The following is a 19,955-nucleotide window of genomic DNA, read 5'->3' on the forward strand; positions in this document are numbered from 1 at the left end:
CCTCAGTTGGTTTTTCAGCACTACCAAACTGACTCCCCTCTTGCCTGGAAGGTCCCACAGCTTCCCAGGACTCCTGTCTGCCCTGCTTCAAGACAACCTGTTCCGAGAGAGTCTCGGACGATCCCACTTCCTGATCCACAGCTACTTGGTGAACCGGTTCCAACCTAAGACCGCTCAGGACCCCCTTCTGGAACCGCTCCCGTTCCCCCAAGCCTTCAGCTATGTGCTCCTCTGAGCCCACATTAGCCTTGCTGCTCTCAGAACCTCCTGTGAAATCTCCACTCTCCACCTCTGTCTCTTCAGGTTGCACATCCTTTACGCTAGACAGGTTCCCTTCCTCGCTAGGAACATCCACAGCCTCTTGCTGCACTTGGGGAAAGCTACACCCCTCTTCCCCTTGGGAACACCCTCCTCCAGGGCTTGAGACAGGCTGGTCCTCCCCCTCCTGGGTGACTGCCCTCTCTTCGTCCTCAGTAACCTGGGCTATTTCCCCCTCCCTGGTTGGTGGTGAGGTGGCTTCCCTAAAGTTGCCTTCCTCCTCCCACTTTCCTCTGAGGGTTTGGCTGCGGGTTACAGCATTGATAGAGTACTGGCCAACCAACAAATCCCGGCCCAATAACACTGGAACTGTTTGTTCCTTCATTACCCCACATTCAGAATAGGATTTACCTTCTTGTGGAGCCAAACCCCTGAACTGCTTTCGGGAGTGGTCTGGCCCCAGTTTAAACCTTTTAAATACAGTGGCTTTATAGGCCGCAAAAGTTATCCCCCCATCTTCCATAGGCATGCTGTGATAGATGGCTGAGAGTTCTCCAGTCAGGATGCTACAGAGGTAAGACATATAGTCTTCCTCTGCAATCCCCCACTGTTTGGCTGCCTTCTCAAAGTTGGAGAGGTATATGGAGGGGTCTTGTCCCTCTTGGTACACTGCAAAGTCTTTGGGGGTGACTTTGATCTCTTTGCTTAGTTCAGCTTCCAGACGTAGCACCTCAAGCTCATGGCGATGTTGCTCTTCCTGCTCCCGTCTGCGGATCTCAGCTTGTCTCAGCTCCCTCTCTGCTTGTCTTTCCTCTCTCTCTCTTTCCTCCTGTCTGCGCATCTCATCCCTCTCTCTTTCCTCCTGTCTGCAGATCGCAGCTCGTCTTTCATCCCTCTCAGCTTGTCTTTCCTCCTTCTCTCTTTGTCTTTCCTCCCTCTCTCTTTCCTCCTGTCTGCGTTCTTGGTACGCCTCGATACGTATTCTCTTCAGTTCCAACTGTAGCCGCAAAATTGCTTCTGACTGGGTAGGGGGCACTTTTGCAGGTGCCCCTGCATGCTGATGATGCTCCAACAGGAGGTCTTTCATATCTACTACAGTCATGTTGTCACACTCCAGCTTGTGCTTTGCACACTCTTCCTGGAGCTGTGGCTTTGTCATCTGCAGGATTTCCCGCCTCTTAGCACGCTCCATCCTAACTAACTAAACTGTCCCTATTCCAGTTGACCCGAAAATAAAACCAAACCTCTGTTGCTTCCTCTGGGTGCTTGCACGTATCAAAAAAAAAAAATTCCTGGCCAATCAAGTTCTCTGTTTGTTCTTATACCACCGCTGCCGCCAAGTGTGACGGAACCGGCCCGATTCTGCCTTCAGACCCGGTCCCGTCAGCTCCCTATTGAGTCGCCAACTCCTGGAGGGAGCTATTTGGAGTGTGACAGAACCGGCCCGATCCTGCCTTCAGACCCGGTCCCGTCAGCTCCCTATTGAGTCGCCAACTCCTGGAGGGAGCTATTACTCCTCCTGCCCCTTGGGCTCGCTGCCACCACCTGCTCAGTCTAGGGGTTCAGATTGAGAGGAACAGGACTCCCAATCCCCCTCTCCAGCTATGAGGCCCAGCCTCAAGGTCCTCTGCCACCCTGCACTTGGGTTTCACAGAGACCTCAGCACTTCTTTGGGGCACCCCTGGAGGATTGGCACCTTATCCAACTGCATGCCTTCCCCCTCCCCCGGGGCCCCCTTTTATAACGCAGTGTGGTCTAAGCGGTTTGGGGATCTATGTGGTACAGAGATGGACTGCCAGCATTTAAAACAGTAAAAATATTTAATTAAAAGAGAAAAAACAAAGAACAGAAGAACAAAACAAAAACAGTTGCATTTAAAAAGTTAGCACAGCACAGCACCCGTACAGCAAACAGCCTGACAAACAAAATGTGGTTTTAAACGCATCCTATTGTCCCTGGCCTAAACACGCCCTGCCTTTTTGGATGACTTACTTGGTCTTACTGCCTGGAGGCCTCATTTTCCTGACTAGGCCGCATGCACAGGCAGGAGCCCCCACACTGGCAACCTCTTCCTTCGAGCTGCAGCTGAGAACTGAGAAACTCCTCCTCCTAACTCACATGCAGAGAACAAAAGAACTTCCTGCCTCTCTAGGAGACTTTCCCCCTAGAGTTGTTGGTTTGGCTCTGGAAGGGAGGGGGGGAGGAGGGGAAGGCTAGGCCCAAGCCTGCTTGGCAGTTTAGCGATCCCTCCCAATGAAGCACCAACATGGATTAAAATGGCGTTTCTCCACAACTTCAATGGAGAGTCTATGGTGAAAGTAGTTAAACACAACTGGAGTCTAAAGGGCTAATACAGGAAAAGGGACTATGGTTAGGATGGTATTGAATATTCAATGGTTTCAATGTTCACATTGAAACTATTCATTTCAGTTGAGTGGAATTCCCCCCTCTCAAAAAAAGAATCAGTTAGGTTATAATTTGAACTTATCCATTCCCCCCCTCCATGTTTCCTGGATTGGTGGTCCCAACTAACTATCACATTGTAAATTAAATAATGTTACAGCACTATGTAGCCAATCAGATTTGGCAACATGATGATGTTACAGAAGACAACTGATGGTTATTTCAAAGAAAAATTAAGCATCTAATGAGAAATAACAAAAATGAATGGAAAAGACATACTTTAGCACTGTCCAAAACATTCAAAGGGAAAGGGAAGTGCTTTCTGCTCAGCCATTTTCATAACACATCATAGCCTTTCATTAAATTGTAAATTGGCAATTGCCTTTATGTAAATGTATATTGTAAACTGCAAGAATGTTTGTTCTACATTATAAACTATGTAGTGCTAAACACTGAAGATAATGAGACATCCTGCATTTATTGCATCTAGTTTTCAGAAGTATATTCTGCAAAGAGTTTCAGCATTGTTCAGAAACAACTTCACATAACTAATTTATTCTTTAGTAGAACATGGTTCTCTTCTGTTCCTAACCTCAGTGTTCGTCCCTCTTGGTTTGCACAACCTCCAGGTGGGAGCTGTTGTTCTCCCAGAATTACTTCTGGTCTCCAGATTAGAGACATCAGTTCCCCTGCAGCTTTGGAGAGCAGACTCTATGGCATCACATTCCTGCTGAGCTCCCCCCCTCCCCAAATTTCACTGTCATTAGGCTATGCCCCTAAACCTCTAGGAATTCCTAAGCCAAAACTGGCAGCCCTAAGGGAACAAGACCATTTCTTCAGCCTGTTGCATGAATACAGCTCTGCTCACAGAAAAGAGCAACTCTGACCCCTTCCCCCTGCAACAGCCCAACCCATGTAGCAATTAGCACACAAGAATTCCTCCACCCCAGGAATTAACTTTCCCAGAATTGGAAGGGCTATGGAGGAGAAGCAGAGGAGGTCTGCACTCCTTGCATCCACAGATCATTAGATCCATCTCCATGTGATGCTTTAGCACTGTGGTACAGCACTACTTAGTACTAACATCATAGAGCCTTTTCAATGTAGTGTTCACTTGTATGGCCCTTGAACAAAACACTGCTGGAACAATGTTCATGACCACCCCCACCACATGCTGCATAACCCCCTGCCAGGTGTCATTACCGTCCTCATCAAAGATTCTTTCAGCAAGGGTAAGGAAATGTCAGTGTAGTTTGGGGAGCAGTGTTTAGAAACATACAGACAGTGAATTAGGACATGCTGGAGGTGCTGCTGCTCGTGAAAGTGAGACAGAATGATAACCTTCCCACCTGAGCACATTAAGTGCCTGGACCACTAACTGTCCACTGTTTTAGCAATCTGACCAGTGAACCCACAACAGGTTACCAGCTACTACCATAATGCACATGATGCACATGATTCCTACCGGTATTGACATGGAAGCAAACTTCAGCTTTGTGCATTAATGATAGCTTCTGAATCATGTGCATTATGGTAGTTATTCCTCAATGTTACAAAAGAATATATTAGTCTGGCTTTTCTTTCCCAAAATGATGGAGCCTGTATAGTAAATGTGCAGCAAACTGAGGAAAAAGTGTTCCCATCCACTGCCACTACTTGCTATCTAGGAGCAGAGCAGGCTTTATGCCTGCAGTGTCTTGGTGAACTCATTGTGATGCTCGCTGATTTTTCAGGTCTTGATGCTGGTAACCTGTTGTGGGTTCACTGGTCAGATCGCTAAAACAGTGGACAGTTAGTGGTCCAGGCACTTAATGTGCTCAGGTGGGAAGGTTATTATACACAGCTCATTTTGAGGCAAGAATATTAGCTGACGAAAAGCTTCCAGGCCCAATTCATAGAACTGATGCTTGCTCCAGTCCCTTACTGCCTGCAACCAACATAACTTACAACAGCAGTCTCCAACAGGCAGCTTGTGAACTACTGGCTGCTTGCTGACTGCTGCTGAGTAGCCTGTGCATCCCTCTAGGATAGTGGTTCCCAATCTTTTTAGTACGGTGGCTCATAAATCTAAATTTACCTTGTACAGTGATCCCTCCAGGGCTGACCCAAGGCTTTTCAGTGCCCTGGGCAAACTATGACCTTGGCATCCATTTATTCCAGCATTCCATTTTCTACAGTGCGCAACCAGCTGTTTTTGAGAAAACAACAAATATCACACTAAAGGAGCAGCTGCAACCACTATCAATGCCAAGCAAATGGAAGTTCATCTCCTCTCCCTCAGTCAGCTGGGCCAGAGCTGTGGGCTGAGGATGGACGCTTGGGGTGTGCTTGATTGTGGAGATATGTGAGGGCAAATGGTGGTTGGCAACAAGTGGCTTGGAACAGTACATCTCCCGAACTTCCAGGTTACGTCATCTTGCCTTCAGGGGTGTCCGCAGATCGTCCTCCTGCGGCACCTTTTAATCTTCCTTGGAGGAAGACCCTGAAGGGGTTTTTCTTTGGCATGGGGCTTTTGTGGGGAGCTAGGGGTACAGTGGCAGCTGCTCCTGTGCTTCTTGCATGTCCCAAGGCTCTGCCACCATTATAGCTCGTGCAGCAGCAGAAAAAGATGGACGCCCGACTGCTTTCTTTCGCTCTTTTCAGTAAGCCTTTGATGTATCGCCTTTCTACTTTTAGCGTGACAATTCTACTTGGCAAGTAATACCACTGGATGGGTCGTTTTGCATAACAATCAGTGGCTAGCTCAAAGGAAGGGATAGAGGCTGATTATACGCCTACTTCTCTTGCAAATGAGGCCTCAAAAAGTCTATGAGCAATCTTAAGTATCGATAATTACTTGAATTGGACTGAATATAAATACTTAAATCGACCTGGATTATAATTGGATATATGTTAAAGAGACTATTATTTGGCTGCAATATGATCTGAACATAAATGAGATATATTCTAGAGAGATCTGTTCCTGTCGTCTGACTGCAATTGAAATGATAACATTTGAAGTCTCAGCTGGAGCTGATTTGGAATGACAATTTAACTGGATCTTTAAGCTACTATTCAACTTGAATTAAGAGATTGAGTTTGCTGACAGAGAAAAATGGCACTGCCAAGCAAAATGTCTTATAAAAAAGATATCTTATGGAATATCACTTCTCTGAAACAGGATCTTGGCTCAAAAATACAGCTAATTAGAAAGCAAATGGGAGCTTTTATACTGAAAGCTAGCGAACTTTCAAATCTACAGAAGCTGAGTGCTAAAGAGATTCTGGTGATGTCTGCGGAATTAGAATGGGAAAGTGATCCGCTCCGAAACAAACAAAAGAAAACCAAGATGGATCCTTATGGTGCAGTTATAAAACAAGACCGGAAATTAAGACTGAGTGAAGTCATGCTGAGAGGAGGAAATGGCGCTGAATTCTTCTTCCCATTAACGAGAGGGCAGGCCACATTGAGAAGAGAGAAGGTGCATCCCGGTCAGCAAATTAAGATGTGAAAACCTTTCAGGAAGAAGGATTCTTGAACTTTTTCCCTCATTGTGGATAGTTGGATATGGAACTCTCAACAAAAACTGGCATGCGATTTTAAAAGGCAAAGTGTAAGGTCTGGGTTACACTAAGTTGGTTTTCTCTGGTATAATATGGATATAGAAACTAAAGGAATCCAAAAGTTTTAAAATTTTAGGAAGAAGGATGCCTGAGTTCTGGTTTTCCTTGTGGGTAAAAAAATATGGAATTAATAATGAATCGGTATGTGATTTTAAAAAACCAAGGGAGATTCTAAGGAAAGAAGGGTGTTGTTAAAATTTTAGTTAAACATACAGTTAATTTGGATCAATGCTAAAGAGTGCAGACAACACATTTATTTTTACATAGCAGATTTATTCTTAGTATGTTTATTTGATGAAATTGCTCATATTGATATAAGAGTTGGATTAATTGTTAAAAAGGCAGATAGCACAATTATTTTATAATCTGGTAGATTTGTCTCTAATATGTTCCTTTGGAGAAACCGTTTATATTGAGATAGACAAATTATTATGTTGTATCGTTTTTAATTTGTTAAGGCTAAAGATATGATTTTATGTGCTTATTTCAATAAGGATATTGTTAAACCAACAAATTAGTTTGTACTTATAACATTGTTAAGCTAAATCAGACAGCTTTGTGTTGAGATGGTTTGAAATTTTTTTTTTCTTTATATATACCTATTTGTGTTCAAGAAGAATTATTTAGATTCATATTGCTAGTATTAGTTTAGTAAAAAAAATTCTATAATGAAAGACAAAGATGGTAAAATATAGGGAGAACTTTATACTTGCAGGTAGAATGATCTGGGTATTTTATTTGGAGGTAGAATTATAATTGATATATTTGTACTTCTCTCTGTTTAGTTTTTTTCCCACTCTGTAAATCCCCTTCCCCCCCCCCCTTTTTATGTATCTTTGCTTTTGCTCTTTTCTTTTGTAGTTAAAATTAACAAAATTATAAAATATGGAATAGGGCATCTCCCATAGCAGGTGGAGGGCAGCGTGGCACTGCAGGGGACTGGATAAGAGGTTGGTTGCTGAAGGAACAACAGACACAGGCCATACATGCAAATACCTCTTTCTATTCTCTTCTGGTTTTTCCATGGCATGCTGGACAGCTCCCATCAACTCTCCAACCTCCCCTTCCCTTCTTTCAGATGCTACCATGAAGTCAGCCAGATTGCTTTTTTCCTCCTCATTATTTGTCACAAAGATAGAGGGGAAGATGAAAATGTGAGAAGCTGGCAAGCAGGAAAGAAAGATATAAGTGCAAAAGGCAGCAGCTGCCACTTGGGAGAGCTGCAAGCCAGTTTCAGAGTCTTTGTGACCCACTTTTGGGTCCTGATCCATAGCTTGGGAAATACTCCCCTAGGAGACCCAAGACAAGACCACTAAAACTGCTCTGTTATTGTTGTTCCCCTCCCACAGCCTCCAACTCTTAGCAGCTTCCAATTTGTGCCCTGGTGATTTTTGCAATCAGCTACTTGAGGCTACAAGCAGAATGTTTCCCTATCCTCTAATACTTTCTCTGACTCCAAGGACACTCCACCCACTCGCTTGTGTTAGTAGGGCTATAAAAGCTTCCCATTCCTGGTCAGGTGTGGTCTTTCCCTGGACAACACTCATTTTTAGGCCCTGGAAAAAGCTGGAGACCAAGGCCGGGTCAGTGCTGCTATTACTTCTTGATCCGACAGCAGTGTTCCACACAGTCAATCATGATCTTTTGGCCCATTCTCAAGTCTAGCTCCAGCTTGGTGGAATGAGCTTCCCCAGGCATGCAAGATGGAGTTCTTCCACCACACTTTTGAATGAGGAGGCAGGTGTCATTTATCCATCAGTTCCCTCCTGTTGCTTTCTCTACAAATGAGCATACATGTAGAGTCGATCCCTCAAAAGCTGAAGATAAGTTATGCCTTACTAGATCGACTAGAACATATATTAATTTTAGTCACCATCTCTGTATTATTAGATTGTGGTTTTAAATGCTGATAGTTTTTAAATTTGCTTATATGTATATTTTATTTGTTATGATTATGTTGTAACCCCTCCCTGAGCCTGTTCATGGGAAGGACAGTCTAAAAATTTGTTATTATGTTGTATCCCACCCTCAGCCAGTTCGCAGGAAGAGTGGGCTAAAAATTGAATAAATCAAATAAAAGATGAAAATCTGAAAGACCCATAACCAGCTTTTCCGATTATTGAAAAGGATATGCTGGCATACTGGGCCCAGTTTGGGGCAACAGCACACAAGCAGATTGTTTTGCCAATCAAAGCCTTTTATTAGCTTTGTAACAGGAAAAAAAAATAGACAAAGTGAGTGTGCCTGCCTTTTTTTCTTGCAAAGTCTAATATTAGTATGGTATCCATGTAACTTTAGACTGATAGGATAGAAAGGTAAATCCCCTGTATTGTAGCTGTAATCCAACTATTAGTCTTGAGGGCACAGACCTGACCTTGTCTTTCCTATTAAACTGGGGCGGCGGGGGGGGGGGGGGGAGAGATCACATAAGATGAGCTCAGGTGAGCCAAAGAGGGAGGTGAGAAGAAATTCCTGCTCAGCCCCAAGGCAGGACAGCAAGGAAGCAGGAGGGGGATGGGAGGACCAGAGGCAGGGTTGCCAGATTTGTGTTGGAAATACCTGGAGACTTTAGGGGTGGATCCAGAGAGGACAGAGTTTGGGGAGAGAAGGGGCCTCAGCATGGTACAATGGCATAAGAGTCCCCCCTTCAGAGCAGCCATTTTCTCCAGGGGAGCTAATCTGCCAGCTGGAGATAGTTGCAAAACAGGAGATCTCCAGGCCCCACCTGGAGGCTGGCAATCCTAGGTGTATGCAGGGTTTGATCCTCTGCTTTAATCACCTTGCAAAGGTGTGGTAGCAGGACTGGAATGGCCCCAAGGCCAGAAGAGTAGGACCAGAGTAATTAAAAAGTGCATCTCTTGACTGAGCAGGGGAAGAATTACAGATTGTGCTACAGTGGCACAACAGAAAGTTGAAAGGGAGCCAGTCTTGGGGGGAAAGTGGTGGAACCCTGCTCCTTCTCATGTTGAGGGAATATACCTGATCCCAACTAGGACAGCAGAAAGCAGGAAGTCTGTGTCAGGATGACAGGAGGTTCACAGCATTAATGTGAATAAGTAATCATGAGGGTTTGGGTGCACCGCCTACCTGCCTGTCCAGTGCTGGATTCCTTCATGCCCTGGGGATTTATACTTGTTGCTTCCCACCTTTCTGGCTCTCTAGGCTGCCTATGGCCCAGCATCACAACAGGAAGTTACTGGAACAGGTAATTACTAGAACTGCTACATGTTGTTACTCTGAAATGATGGACAGTTTTTGTTTTTCAGGATGGTTTCTTTCTACTGTAAACCATCTTGAACACTGTGAGGAGAAAGGTGAAGAAATAAATCTAGAAATAAACAAATACAAAAGTAATCTGTCAATTTGTCAGCATGTTTGCCTCAAAATTCATTCGTCTTAGCAGGATCCAGTAAGTCATTCTGCTGAGGGTCTGCAACAATCGGTCTGCTAAATGGGAAAAAAATATTGGAGAAAAATTATGTTTGAGAAAAGCAGTGGGCAGCAAAGCAGGCATGCCTTGTTGTAATGTGGTCAATGAGTGACAACTTTATTTAGTGAATGAGTGTGGTATTTCAACCTGTTTTGTGTAAAAATATGTTACTTGCCTTTAAACTGATATGTTTATGGCATTTTATAGTGGGCTATTGAATACCCAGCTTCCTGGGGGGAAAGTGTAGATGACTGGGGAAGGCAATGGCCAACCACCCTGTAAAAAGTCTGTTGTGAAAATGTCATGATGCGACATCACCCCAGAGTCGGAAATGACTGGTGCTTGCACAGGTGACTACATTTATCTTTTACTGAATTGACATAAGTATAAAAGGTAAAGGTAGTCCCCTGTGCAAGGACCAGTCATTTTTGATTGCAATCTTAAGTGAAGCTGCACTCTTCTAAGTGGGCACAGAACACTAACTTTTCTCAGAATTGCACTGCCAGTGAGCCAACCCCAATGTCAACCTTTCCAAAGGGCAGATGGAAGGGAATGGTCCGAGTGGCACAGTTTACATGGAGATCTGCCATGCAAAATCCCCAGCAACTTATCACATCTCTCCACAGTGTTCACCAGCTTTTTACATGCCTGGTTTGGTAGTGCTCTATAGAACAATCAGCAAGAAAAGCTCTTATGTGGACATGCTTTAGGCCACTTATTCATGGGAATAAAAGCCAGCTTACAAGTTATACCTCACCATGAGGAGGCTGGTTGAAATTGCTCCACGTGGCAGCTTTTATCACTTGGTGATTCACTCATGGGCAATGAATGTCCAAAAAAAGGTGTGTGGCAGTGAGGTGACACTTTGTATGGTGAGCCAATGCAAATGAATAGTTCTCCATATCTTCCTTACCCTCTCTCAGCACAGGAAGGAGACAACATTTGATGGTAAAGCACATGTGTTTACACACAGTCACAGATTTAGGGAGCTAGAGTTTTCTGTGCCTGAGATCCTGGAGGACCACCACCAATCAAAGCAGCCTATAGTGTGGTAGATGGACCAACGGTATAAGATGAGTTTACCTTGTTGTTATGTCATCATGTCCTATAACTGACAAATGCCGCATATTTCACAGAACATCCCCTTTTTCAGACCACTGCAGCTCCAATGAACTAAGCAAAACAGAAGCCCAAGTTTTGCAGCATCCTTTATAACTTAAATGTTGATCCTGCAATCCTGTCACATCCTCTGTTGGTGGCCCTCTATCCCAAGGTAACAATATGGCCCGCTAGAACATCAATTTGATGCCATTACAGTACAGAGCATAATTTTACAGTAGGCTCACCTTTTTAGATGCTATTTTAAAACCTTTTAGACAAGGGTAATGGAAGGCTACAAGCGTAGATGTTGTAGTGATGTTACAGGAGCTCAAAAAGACAGAAGGGAGACCCAACAAACTCTTTTACATATTACTGCGGGGAGACTCACACAAAAAAGAAAGCATAGCCCTCCACTATCTCTGAGGAATTTTAATAACTAAAATGCACTTATTCTCTTTTGCTTTATAATCAAATAGGCAAGGCAAATATATTACTGTGGGAAAACTGGAGTCTTGTTTCAATGAAAACAGCTTCCTGTAATGCAAATGACATGTAGCACATTAACTGATCTTCTATTGTGATCTTTCTGTCCTCTGTTGAATTTGCAGGCATATAAATCAAAAGGGAATAAAAACTAGGTCTTTATTTTTTTAACAATAAATCATATGCTTTAGGTAAAACAGTTTCAAAGGAAAATATTTTGGAAGCCTCCTTTGAGTATGAAAAGCACAAACACTGAAAATGGATGACAAATATTGTGACACAGAATAAATTCACACTTCCTCTCATCTCTCCTTTTCTCACTTGTAATCCTGCCACCTCCTCCTGTGTTGATGCTTAAGCTGAGAGACGAATGTGTACATATGTTGTGCTGTTCCCAAATGTGCAGAGTTTAAATGCAGCACACAGACCTGAAATGGGCAGCTGTATGTGTTACCGGCAATCCAGCTAATTCTGATTACCAGGATAAGCCACAGACAAAAAAGGCAGAACACTCTTGGGAGAAAAGCTGGGTTAATACCTTCCCTATTAAAACTCTGTTCACATGCTGTGTGCTATTAAAATGCTCTTTATGTGGACCCATGCAGGAACAAAGGAAGACCTATTTCTAAACACAGCTATCTGTCTTCATTATATCTGACAGACTTGTGTGCATAAAGTGCAGTCCAGTCGTAGATGATATGGGAACCCCAGAAAGGCAAGTAAGAAGCACAGGTGATTTGCCTTCCTCTGCAGTCTTCCTTGATGGTCTCCCTTCCAAGTACCAAACCTGCTTAGCTTCTGAAATCTGACAAGATTGAGCTATACCATGCTGCCTTCCCTCCCCCTGATAGACTTAAACAATTCTAGAAGCACATATATCCCAACTGAATTATAAGCAGGTAGGTATCAGAGTTTGCGCCATATTTTGAAAAAGACATCATAGGCAAGTCCTTAACGGTGCATACTTAAATAAACAAATACTTAACAACACTTAATATGGATTAGTTACTCCCTGAAAGAAGGTGATGGGTGGATTTTCCTCATCCTTCCTATGCAAGCAACTGGGTCAAGTTAGGATTCCAATCCATGTGAAAGGTAGTGAGTACTGGGATGTTAATTATTCTAGATTGACAATCTTTGTGTGCAAACATCAGATCTTGCATGTCTATGGCCAGGATCCACAACAATGATGGACTGCTGAGGCGCTTTGGGAATGGAGAGAAACTAACCAGATGTAAACCAGAATGAACAGTACAATCCTATGCAAAATTACTCGCCTCTAAGAGCACCTTTAACAAATAGATATAAAATAGTAAGGAGTAAAATTTGAATTAATACAATATATTCATGCTTGTAACCTCCACCCTGGCTCAGTTTCATTTCAAGCAGTTCCTACTACTGCCATTTGAACAAGGCTATGTAACAGGTTGCTTTCCTTTGGAGATTCTGGAAATCACAGGGTTTTGTCTCTAATTGCTTTAGAACAAAAGAGCAGAGAAAGAAAACAATCATATTTCAGTGTTAAACTAATGGAATCACAACATTCTTAGACAATAATTCATTCTAAAAACTAACAAAGGCACACCTATCATGATATAATCTCTGTCACCTGCATACAGAATGTCTATGACGTGTAATTCTTGTCAAATGATAGAGACTTTACAGATGCATTCAGGGTTCCTCCAACAGATGCTCCTGCAGAGCTGTTTACCAGATAAATTTAAAAAACGATAGAGTTACCTTTTTCAGGAATGCCATTCTTGGCCTGTGACGCTGGCCTTGATCTATGTTTCGTCTGATGGTCATTGTGCTCTATTTACTCAAGACAAAAGCTACGAAGGAAGATTTTTCTTTAAAAAAAATTAGACTTAACCAATAGCAGAGAAGGTGGAGGTGGTTGCTGCTGCTGCCGTTACTGGTTTCAAGCAAACTGCATTAGTGGAACTCCCCAGTCTAGAAAATAAAGGCAGTGGTGGAATCAGACACTGCTTTGCCATAACCAATCACTGAGAAGAACAGGGATGTTATTTGCATAGCTTCCAGAGCCTTTCCAGTTACTAGCATTAGAGGGAGCCTCGCTCATGTGCTGAGGGCTGACAGGCTCAGAAAAGAGTATGTATCTTAAGCAAATCCCTCAACATTCGAAACTATCCAAGGATCAGAAGTTGTTAGAAGGGTTAGAAATTGTTAGAAGGGTAATCCTCATAACTGGCAAACAAACAGACTTAAAGGGAATCTCCTTCCTTTCTTCCTATTCAAAGTCACTACATATATCTGGTGATGCTGAGTTTATTTAGAGTCACACCTTATTCATTTTATAGACTTGGGGCAGGTAACAATAAAAAACCAGCCAAATGAAAGACATAAAACCTGTATTAAAAACTGTGCACTCCATATCTTGCTAAAAGATCCTCAGGCATGTCTCCAGTGAGAAGTGAAACCCATTTTTGGAAGCTGGGCTAAGAGTACCTCAGTCTTGCTAAATAAAGGTGGGTTTGTAACCTACCAACCTTAGCTCCAGCTGACACTTTATACAGCTGTCATGTTTGCCATGGATGCACTGAGGTTTAACTCGTGTCACAACAGAAAAGAAACATGGTCCACATGAGCCAAAGGTCTACCACAATGCTGCTGGCATTCACTATGACTTTCCCCTGTGTTTGGAAATACACATCTCCCTTTTATCAGAGGGGAGCAGCCTCCCAAAGTGGTGTGTCTCAAGATTCCACCCAGCTCTGCCTTATACCCCCTTCATTCTACCTCAAACAGCAGGATGGTAAGCTCCAGGAAATAGCTAGGGAAAAAAAGGAACAAAAAATGGAGCAGGGGGAAAGGTTGGTTGATTGCCTCAACAGTGGCTGGGAAACCTTACACAAAAAGGCATAGCAAGTAGAGCTCTTCTGGTATATTCACCCCCAGTTTCACTGGGATGCCCTGTCATGGCCCACAATCACTGCTGCACTCTGCAGCACCTGCTATAGGAGCTGTATCAGCTACCGGGGTCTGTGGCAAAACAAGCTCCCACACAGGGATATTTCCTCTCTTCTTGACAGTGCTGCAAACCATCCAGCTAAGCATATGCAATATTAACGACTGTGCAGCCAGCCAGGAACCCACAGAAGCCACACAGTTTATCCAGCAAAGCAGCCTGTCCCTCCAGGAACAATACCCAGATCTGTAATCCTGGGTCAGTTACTTGTCCTGTAAGGTAAACTTGGTGTTCCTAGGACACCAGCTAGCATCCTGAACATGGCCTATGCAGGGGACAGACCATGGCTCCAGGGACATACCTTTGCACCTTCAGCTGGTTCGATATTCCTGAAATGCAGTCTCTGCTGCACCCCTGAGGGCAGGCATGCACTTCAAAGCAGACCTCCTTTCCTCCTCCTCTACTGTGGATCAGTGACAGTGACAGGCCCGATGATCCCAGGGTGGCCATCAGAAATCTCACTATTATTCCCTTGAAGGAAGCCCTAGATATGCTAGTAGTCAAAAGGGAAGGAGTCTGTCAGGTCATTCAGCTTCCCAGAATTATTATTGTATGGCAGTGCATGTAGTATAGCCAAGAGATCCTAAGGTTGTCTGGTACCAAAAGTTTGAGCTTTTAGCATGATGCACCACTAGGTAGCAAGCTAGGCTTGTTTTAAGGCAAGAGACTTTCTGAGGTGGCTTGCCATTGCCTGCCTCTGTGCCATGCCCCAAATACGAGCCAGGCCAATGCTGCTTAGCTTCTGAGATCTGATGAGATTGGGCTAGCCAGGTCAGGGCTAGCTTCCCAGAGTCAGAATTGAACACTACCAGCAAACTCCAACTTCTCCCCAAGGCTGGTGAATGTACTTCCCACACGTGCTGAGCACTCTAGTTCAGCTTTGTTTCAACAGATGAACCTTAAGAAAATAAGAGAAGCCATGTTGGATCAGGCCAATGGCCCATCCAGTTTAACACTCTGTGTCACACAGTGGCAAAAAAAAACCCAGGTGCCATCAGGAAGTCTATCACTGGGGCCAGGACACTAGAAGCCCTTCCACTGTGCCCAAGCACCAATACAGAGCATCACTGCCCCAGACAGAGAGTTCCAACAATACGCTGTGGCTAATAGCCACTGAAGAATAAACTCAGGTAACTATTACAGGGCCAGGCAGTTTGCATAAATCAGCTGCTCATTAGAGACACAGGGTCAAGATGGGGGAGGGAGAGACTAACAGTATTCCCCAAACACTCATGTGATAGGCCTATACCCTTATGCCCATGGAAAGGAAATCAAGGAGCCACAACTTTTGTGACGATAACAGGTAGTGAAGTCAGTTCCCAGGTAGCGTTTGGGGTTCCCGGGTTTTAGAGGGCCCCCACGCCAGCCAGCTCACCATCGGATGGGGGAAACCTGCCCCAACAATCGGCAGGGGCCCCGTTTGAAAAGAGCGGGCGCCGCCAGCTCCCGCCTTGCAAGAGATGATTTGCTTCTAGCAGGGCGGGAGAGCGGACAGCGCCCGCTCTTTCCACGCAGGTGCGGCCAGCTCCCATCACGCAAGGCGGGGAGCGCCGGGCGCCAGCTCTTTCCAAGCGGTTGCCGCGGCGCGGGCTCCTCTCTGGCAAGAGGCGGTTGTGCCTTTTGCATGGCGTGAGAGCACACGACAACCATTCTTTCCAAACGAGCGTCGCCGGCTCCCACCTGCCTTTTGCAGGGCGTGAGCTGGGCGGGTTCACCGTCCAAGCGAGCCAAGCAGCCGCTTGGGACGCCAAAGTAGAGAAGGGCGTGCCTTTCACCGTTGCTGCCTCGCAGGGCTACGTCCCGCGGCCTCTGTCAAACCCCGCACAGACGCGGGAGGGGACAAGGGCGCTTTAGGACGCGCTTGGTTGGTCCGCCGTCACGTTATTCCTTTCGAGCCGCGTCTCGCGTCACGTGGTCTCCTGGAAGGGGCGGCGCTTGGCTGGCCACCCCGCCCCACTGGTGATGCGCAGTCGCAGAGCAGCGCAGGGCCGCGGCGGCCGCTCCCTGGCTGGCAGTGCTCGCTAAGATGGCGGATTTCCTGCCGTCGCGGTCCCCGCTGTCGGGCTGCTTCCCCGGCTGCCTGCTCAACAGCAGCGAGGCCGAGCAGCAGCGAAAGTCCAAGGAGATCGACAAGTGCCTCTACCGCGAGAAGACCTACGTCAAGCGGCTCGTCAAGATCTTGCTGCTGGGCGCGGGCGAGAGCGGCAAGAGCACGTTCCTCAAGCAGATGCGCATCATCCACGGGCAGGACTGGGACCGCGCGGCTCGGGAGGAGTTCCGAGCCACCATCTATAGCAACGTCATCAAGGGTGAGTGAGGGGGCAGCCCTCGAGGGCGAGGGGGGCGGGAAGCCGAGACCCCTTGGGGTGGGGGAGGGGTGAGCCGTGAAAAGCGAGGGGAGGAAGAGGCGGTTGGAGGGGGAGAAACTGAAGAGGCCGCGGGGCACGCTCGGGAAGGCCTGGCTGCCGCTGCTGCTGCGGGGGGGGAGGCAGGAAGGACCAGGAAGTCGCCGGAGAGCTCAAGGCCGCGGAAGTCGGATGTGGAAGGAGTAGAGGGCGGGCTGTGGGGAACGCTTGGGTGTGGAGAGACAGGCAGGGGACCATCCGTTTGTGTCAGGCTGTTAAATGTTTCTGTTCCTCCTGGCTCAGCGCGGGATCCCCTCCCTCGTCGCAGTGCTGCTGCCCTCCCCCACGTGTGTGTGGTGGTGTGCTTTTCGGAGGGTTTCCTCGCTGGAGCTGTGGCTAAGAGGGACTCAAAGTAGGGTCGGCTCTAATGTGCAACATGGTGAGTAGGGGCAGGAGGGCTTGAGTAGGAAGGGAGGGTTAGAGTAGGGGTTGGGCTGGGACAGAGAGCCTGCAAGGATGACATAGGTGGATGGTAGTCGCAAGCGTCGTGGTCTTTTCTGGAATGGCAGCTTGGGAGTGGATGGGTAGCCAAATGCCAGAAGATGCTTTCGTATGCACGGTGTTATTTGATTAAGGAGGGTGTAGCTAAGATCTTAGGGGTTTCCTGTTGGAGCTGCTGTTATGGTATGTCATGTCAGAGGATAGATTTATAAATCATGACACTGGCACATGTAGAGAGAAGAGAATGACCAGTAGGCTATGGAAGTAGGAGTTACGATGGCTAAGTGAACACACTGCAGCTAATTGTGGCCAGGAGAGTGTAGCTAGAAGATTATGAATGTAAAAAAAGGAAGGACTTGATCATGGAGTTGTTGTTTTTTTTAATTTGGATGCAGTGGAAGGTTTACAGGCATGAGTTGTGCATGGCTTATATTTGGTAATCAAAAGGATGTCTGAAGCCTCAAGGGTCCATGGCTCAGTAATAAAGCATACAGTTTTGCATACAGTAGAGCCTAGGTCCAATGGCTGGTATATCTAGCTAATGAAACTTGGGTAACAGCTGCTGGGAAAATCCCTCTGCATCTGTGATTCTGGAGAACTGTCATCAGTTGGTGCAGACAATACTGAGCTTCAGTTAAGTTTATTGTTCCACAAACTAACTTTTTGCAGCCATTGTCAGACTGCATCATGAGAAATAAGACTTGGAGGGAAAGGAGATCAAAAGATCCAAGATAATGGGGTGGAAACTCAGTAAGGGATGCACAAATGATGCCCTGTATTAGAGTCAGATGCAGTCTCAGTAGAAGGTGCAGTCAGAAATTGCATTGTGTTTGTTTGCCATTTTAAACAAGTGTTATCAGTAACAGATTGCTAAAAATGTATTAGCTTGTTTGGTTTGTTAGTTGCATACAGACAGTTGTGTCAGATTGTAATAATCTACAGGGCTTTTTTGTAGAAAAGCCCAGCAAAAACTTATTTGCATTTTAGGCCACACTCCCTGACACCAAGCCATCCGGAACCACGTTCCTGTGTGTTCTTGCTCAAAAAAAGCCCTGATAATCTGTAATTATTATATTAGGTGAAAAGATATGAAAACGGGGGCCAGAAGAATAAACAATGAGAGTTTTCAGGGGTTATGCAGTTGGGAGGCTATGATGAACATGTTACAAGGAATGTTAAATAAATGTTCTCACAAGGAGATGAAACATAAGACATTTGTTCTGAGCATGTAAGGTTTTGGATACCTCTTTGTCATTGCTTAAAGTGTTTTTATACTTTCCTGTGGTACAGAAGCAAGTTAAGTAGACTTATGTTCTACATTGACCATTCTTTTTGACACTACAGATTAGATGCCATCAAAATTTACTTTCTTGAGTTCAACATTGCAAATTGTTAGGTAGCAGTGAAAGTGAAAACGAGACTCAACAGGTTTAAACTGGAATCTTACTGTATACCATGTCACTATTTGTAGCTCAAGCCAAGCCCAATTTTTTTCGGGAGGGGGAGAAGAATACAAGCTAGCTGACATGTGAAAACCCACTGATTTCCCAAAGAAATACGTTATAACACAAAAACTGTCCTTTACAGTGGTCTGAAAGATACTCAGGTCTCTGGCTGCTCCTGGCCACATAATACTCCAGGAGAGATGAACAGCTTTAGAGTGGATTAATTCTTGGTACATTTGTTCAGTATATAGTCACTTGTAGCCCTATACTGTGAGAGCTAGTCCTGTTCTCTGTTTCTCAGGTACCTGAAGCTACCATTGTACATATCCAAATATCTTTACTTGGGTCTCTGAATTGAGTTTGGGGCTCTGATATTGTTCCAGACTTCCTAGAGATGGTTACTATTTTATACACAACCATGAGGGTTAGAAATTCTCTGAAGCTTATATATAATTGGTCACATTAAGAGTTCTGTCCTAGGAAAATCTGCCTTCAGGGTAACTGTTAAACTCCCACACAGATTGCATGTTTCTCTTTCATGCATGCAAGTGCCATCAGGATGTGCTTATGTTATAACCAATTTAATTGCTATCATTTGGTTGCAGCTTTTCCCAACCCAGTTATAATACTTGCTAATCTAAGGATGTAGAGACAATATTACATGACTGATCTTTTTGGGAATTAAACAGTGCCACTTTGAATTATTGATAACATGGCATCGTTTGTTAGTTTGTTTAGAAGAATCAAAGAAGAAAAGTTTTTTTTGTACCCTGTTTTTCTTTACCATAAGGAGTCTCAAATGAGGTTACCAGGATTAACTTTGTTCCTGGAGGGGGTGTGTGCTGGAAGGGGCATGGCAATCCTCAATCTGATGTCATCACACAGAGTGATGTCATTGTGCCCCATTGCAGATCCTGCACCCCTCCCCCTTTCTCCTACCATTAAAAAGGAAATGTCCCTTTAAGAGACTGGGAGGAAAAGTGGGGGCCACCAGCTCCTGCCCTGCAAAAGGCAAAAAGCTGGCTGGCATGGCGGGGGGGAGCTCTAAAACCTGGGGACTGGCATCCCTAAAGCATCTTACAATTGCTTTCTCTTCCTCTTCTCACAATAGTCATCTTCTGGGTTGAAAGAAAATAGAGACTGTTACAAAATAGAGACTGAGGAATTGCTGTTTCATCGTTATGCCCAGAGGTGGCCAAAATGTGGTTCGGGAGCCAGATGCGGCTCTTGCACACATATTGTGTGGCTTGCGAGGCCCCCACCACCCCATCAGCCAGCTTGGAGAAGGCATTTGTCTCTTTAAATCACTTCCCATGCCAGCCAGTGGTCTGGAGAATACATTTCAAGTTAAAGTTGATTTCGTTCCACCTCTGCCACCCTCCTTCCTTCCCCCATCTT

General features: G+C 45.2%; 2 protein-coding genes across 2 annotated transcripts in view; one reads left to right on the forward strand and one right to left on the reverse strand.

Moving 5' to 3' along the window:
• RGS9 (regulator of G protein signaling 9) overlaps positions 1-13,384 on the reverse strand; it is a 78,741-nt gene extending 65,357 nt beyond the window's left edge. Inside the window, exon 1 of the mRNA XM_060253392.1 lies at positions 13,018-13,384. Coding sequence (XP_060109375.1) covers positions 13,018-13,083 — 66 coding nt within the window. The 5' untranslated portion in view covers positions 13,084-13,384. The remainder of the gene's footprint in view (positions 1-13,017) is intronic.
• Positions 13,385-16,238: 2,854 nt separating this feature from the next.
• GNA13 (G protein subunit alpha 13) overlaps positions 16,239-19,955 on the forward strand; it is a 47,563-nt gene continuing 43,846 nt past the window's right edge. The window contains exon 1 of the mRNA XM_060251989.1: positions 16,239-16,575. Within this exon, the coding sequence (XP_060107972.1) occupies positions 16,293-16,575 (283 nt within the window). The 5' untranslated portion in view covers positions 16,239-16,292. The remainder of the gene's footprint in view (positions 16,576-19,955) is intronic.

The sequence above is a fragment of the Heteronotia binoei genome, chromosome 13, assembly GCF_032191835.1.
Source record: "Heteronotia binoei isolate CCM8104 ecotype False Entrance Well chromosome 13, APGP_CSIRO_Hbin_v1, whole genome shotgun sequence".
In the NCBI taxonomy this organism is placed as follows: Eukaryota; Metazoa; Chordata; class Lepidosauria; order Squamata; family Gekkonidae; genus Heteronotia; species Heteronotia binoei.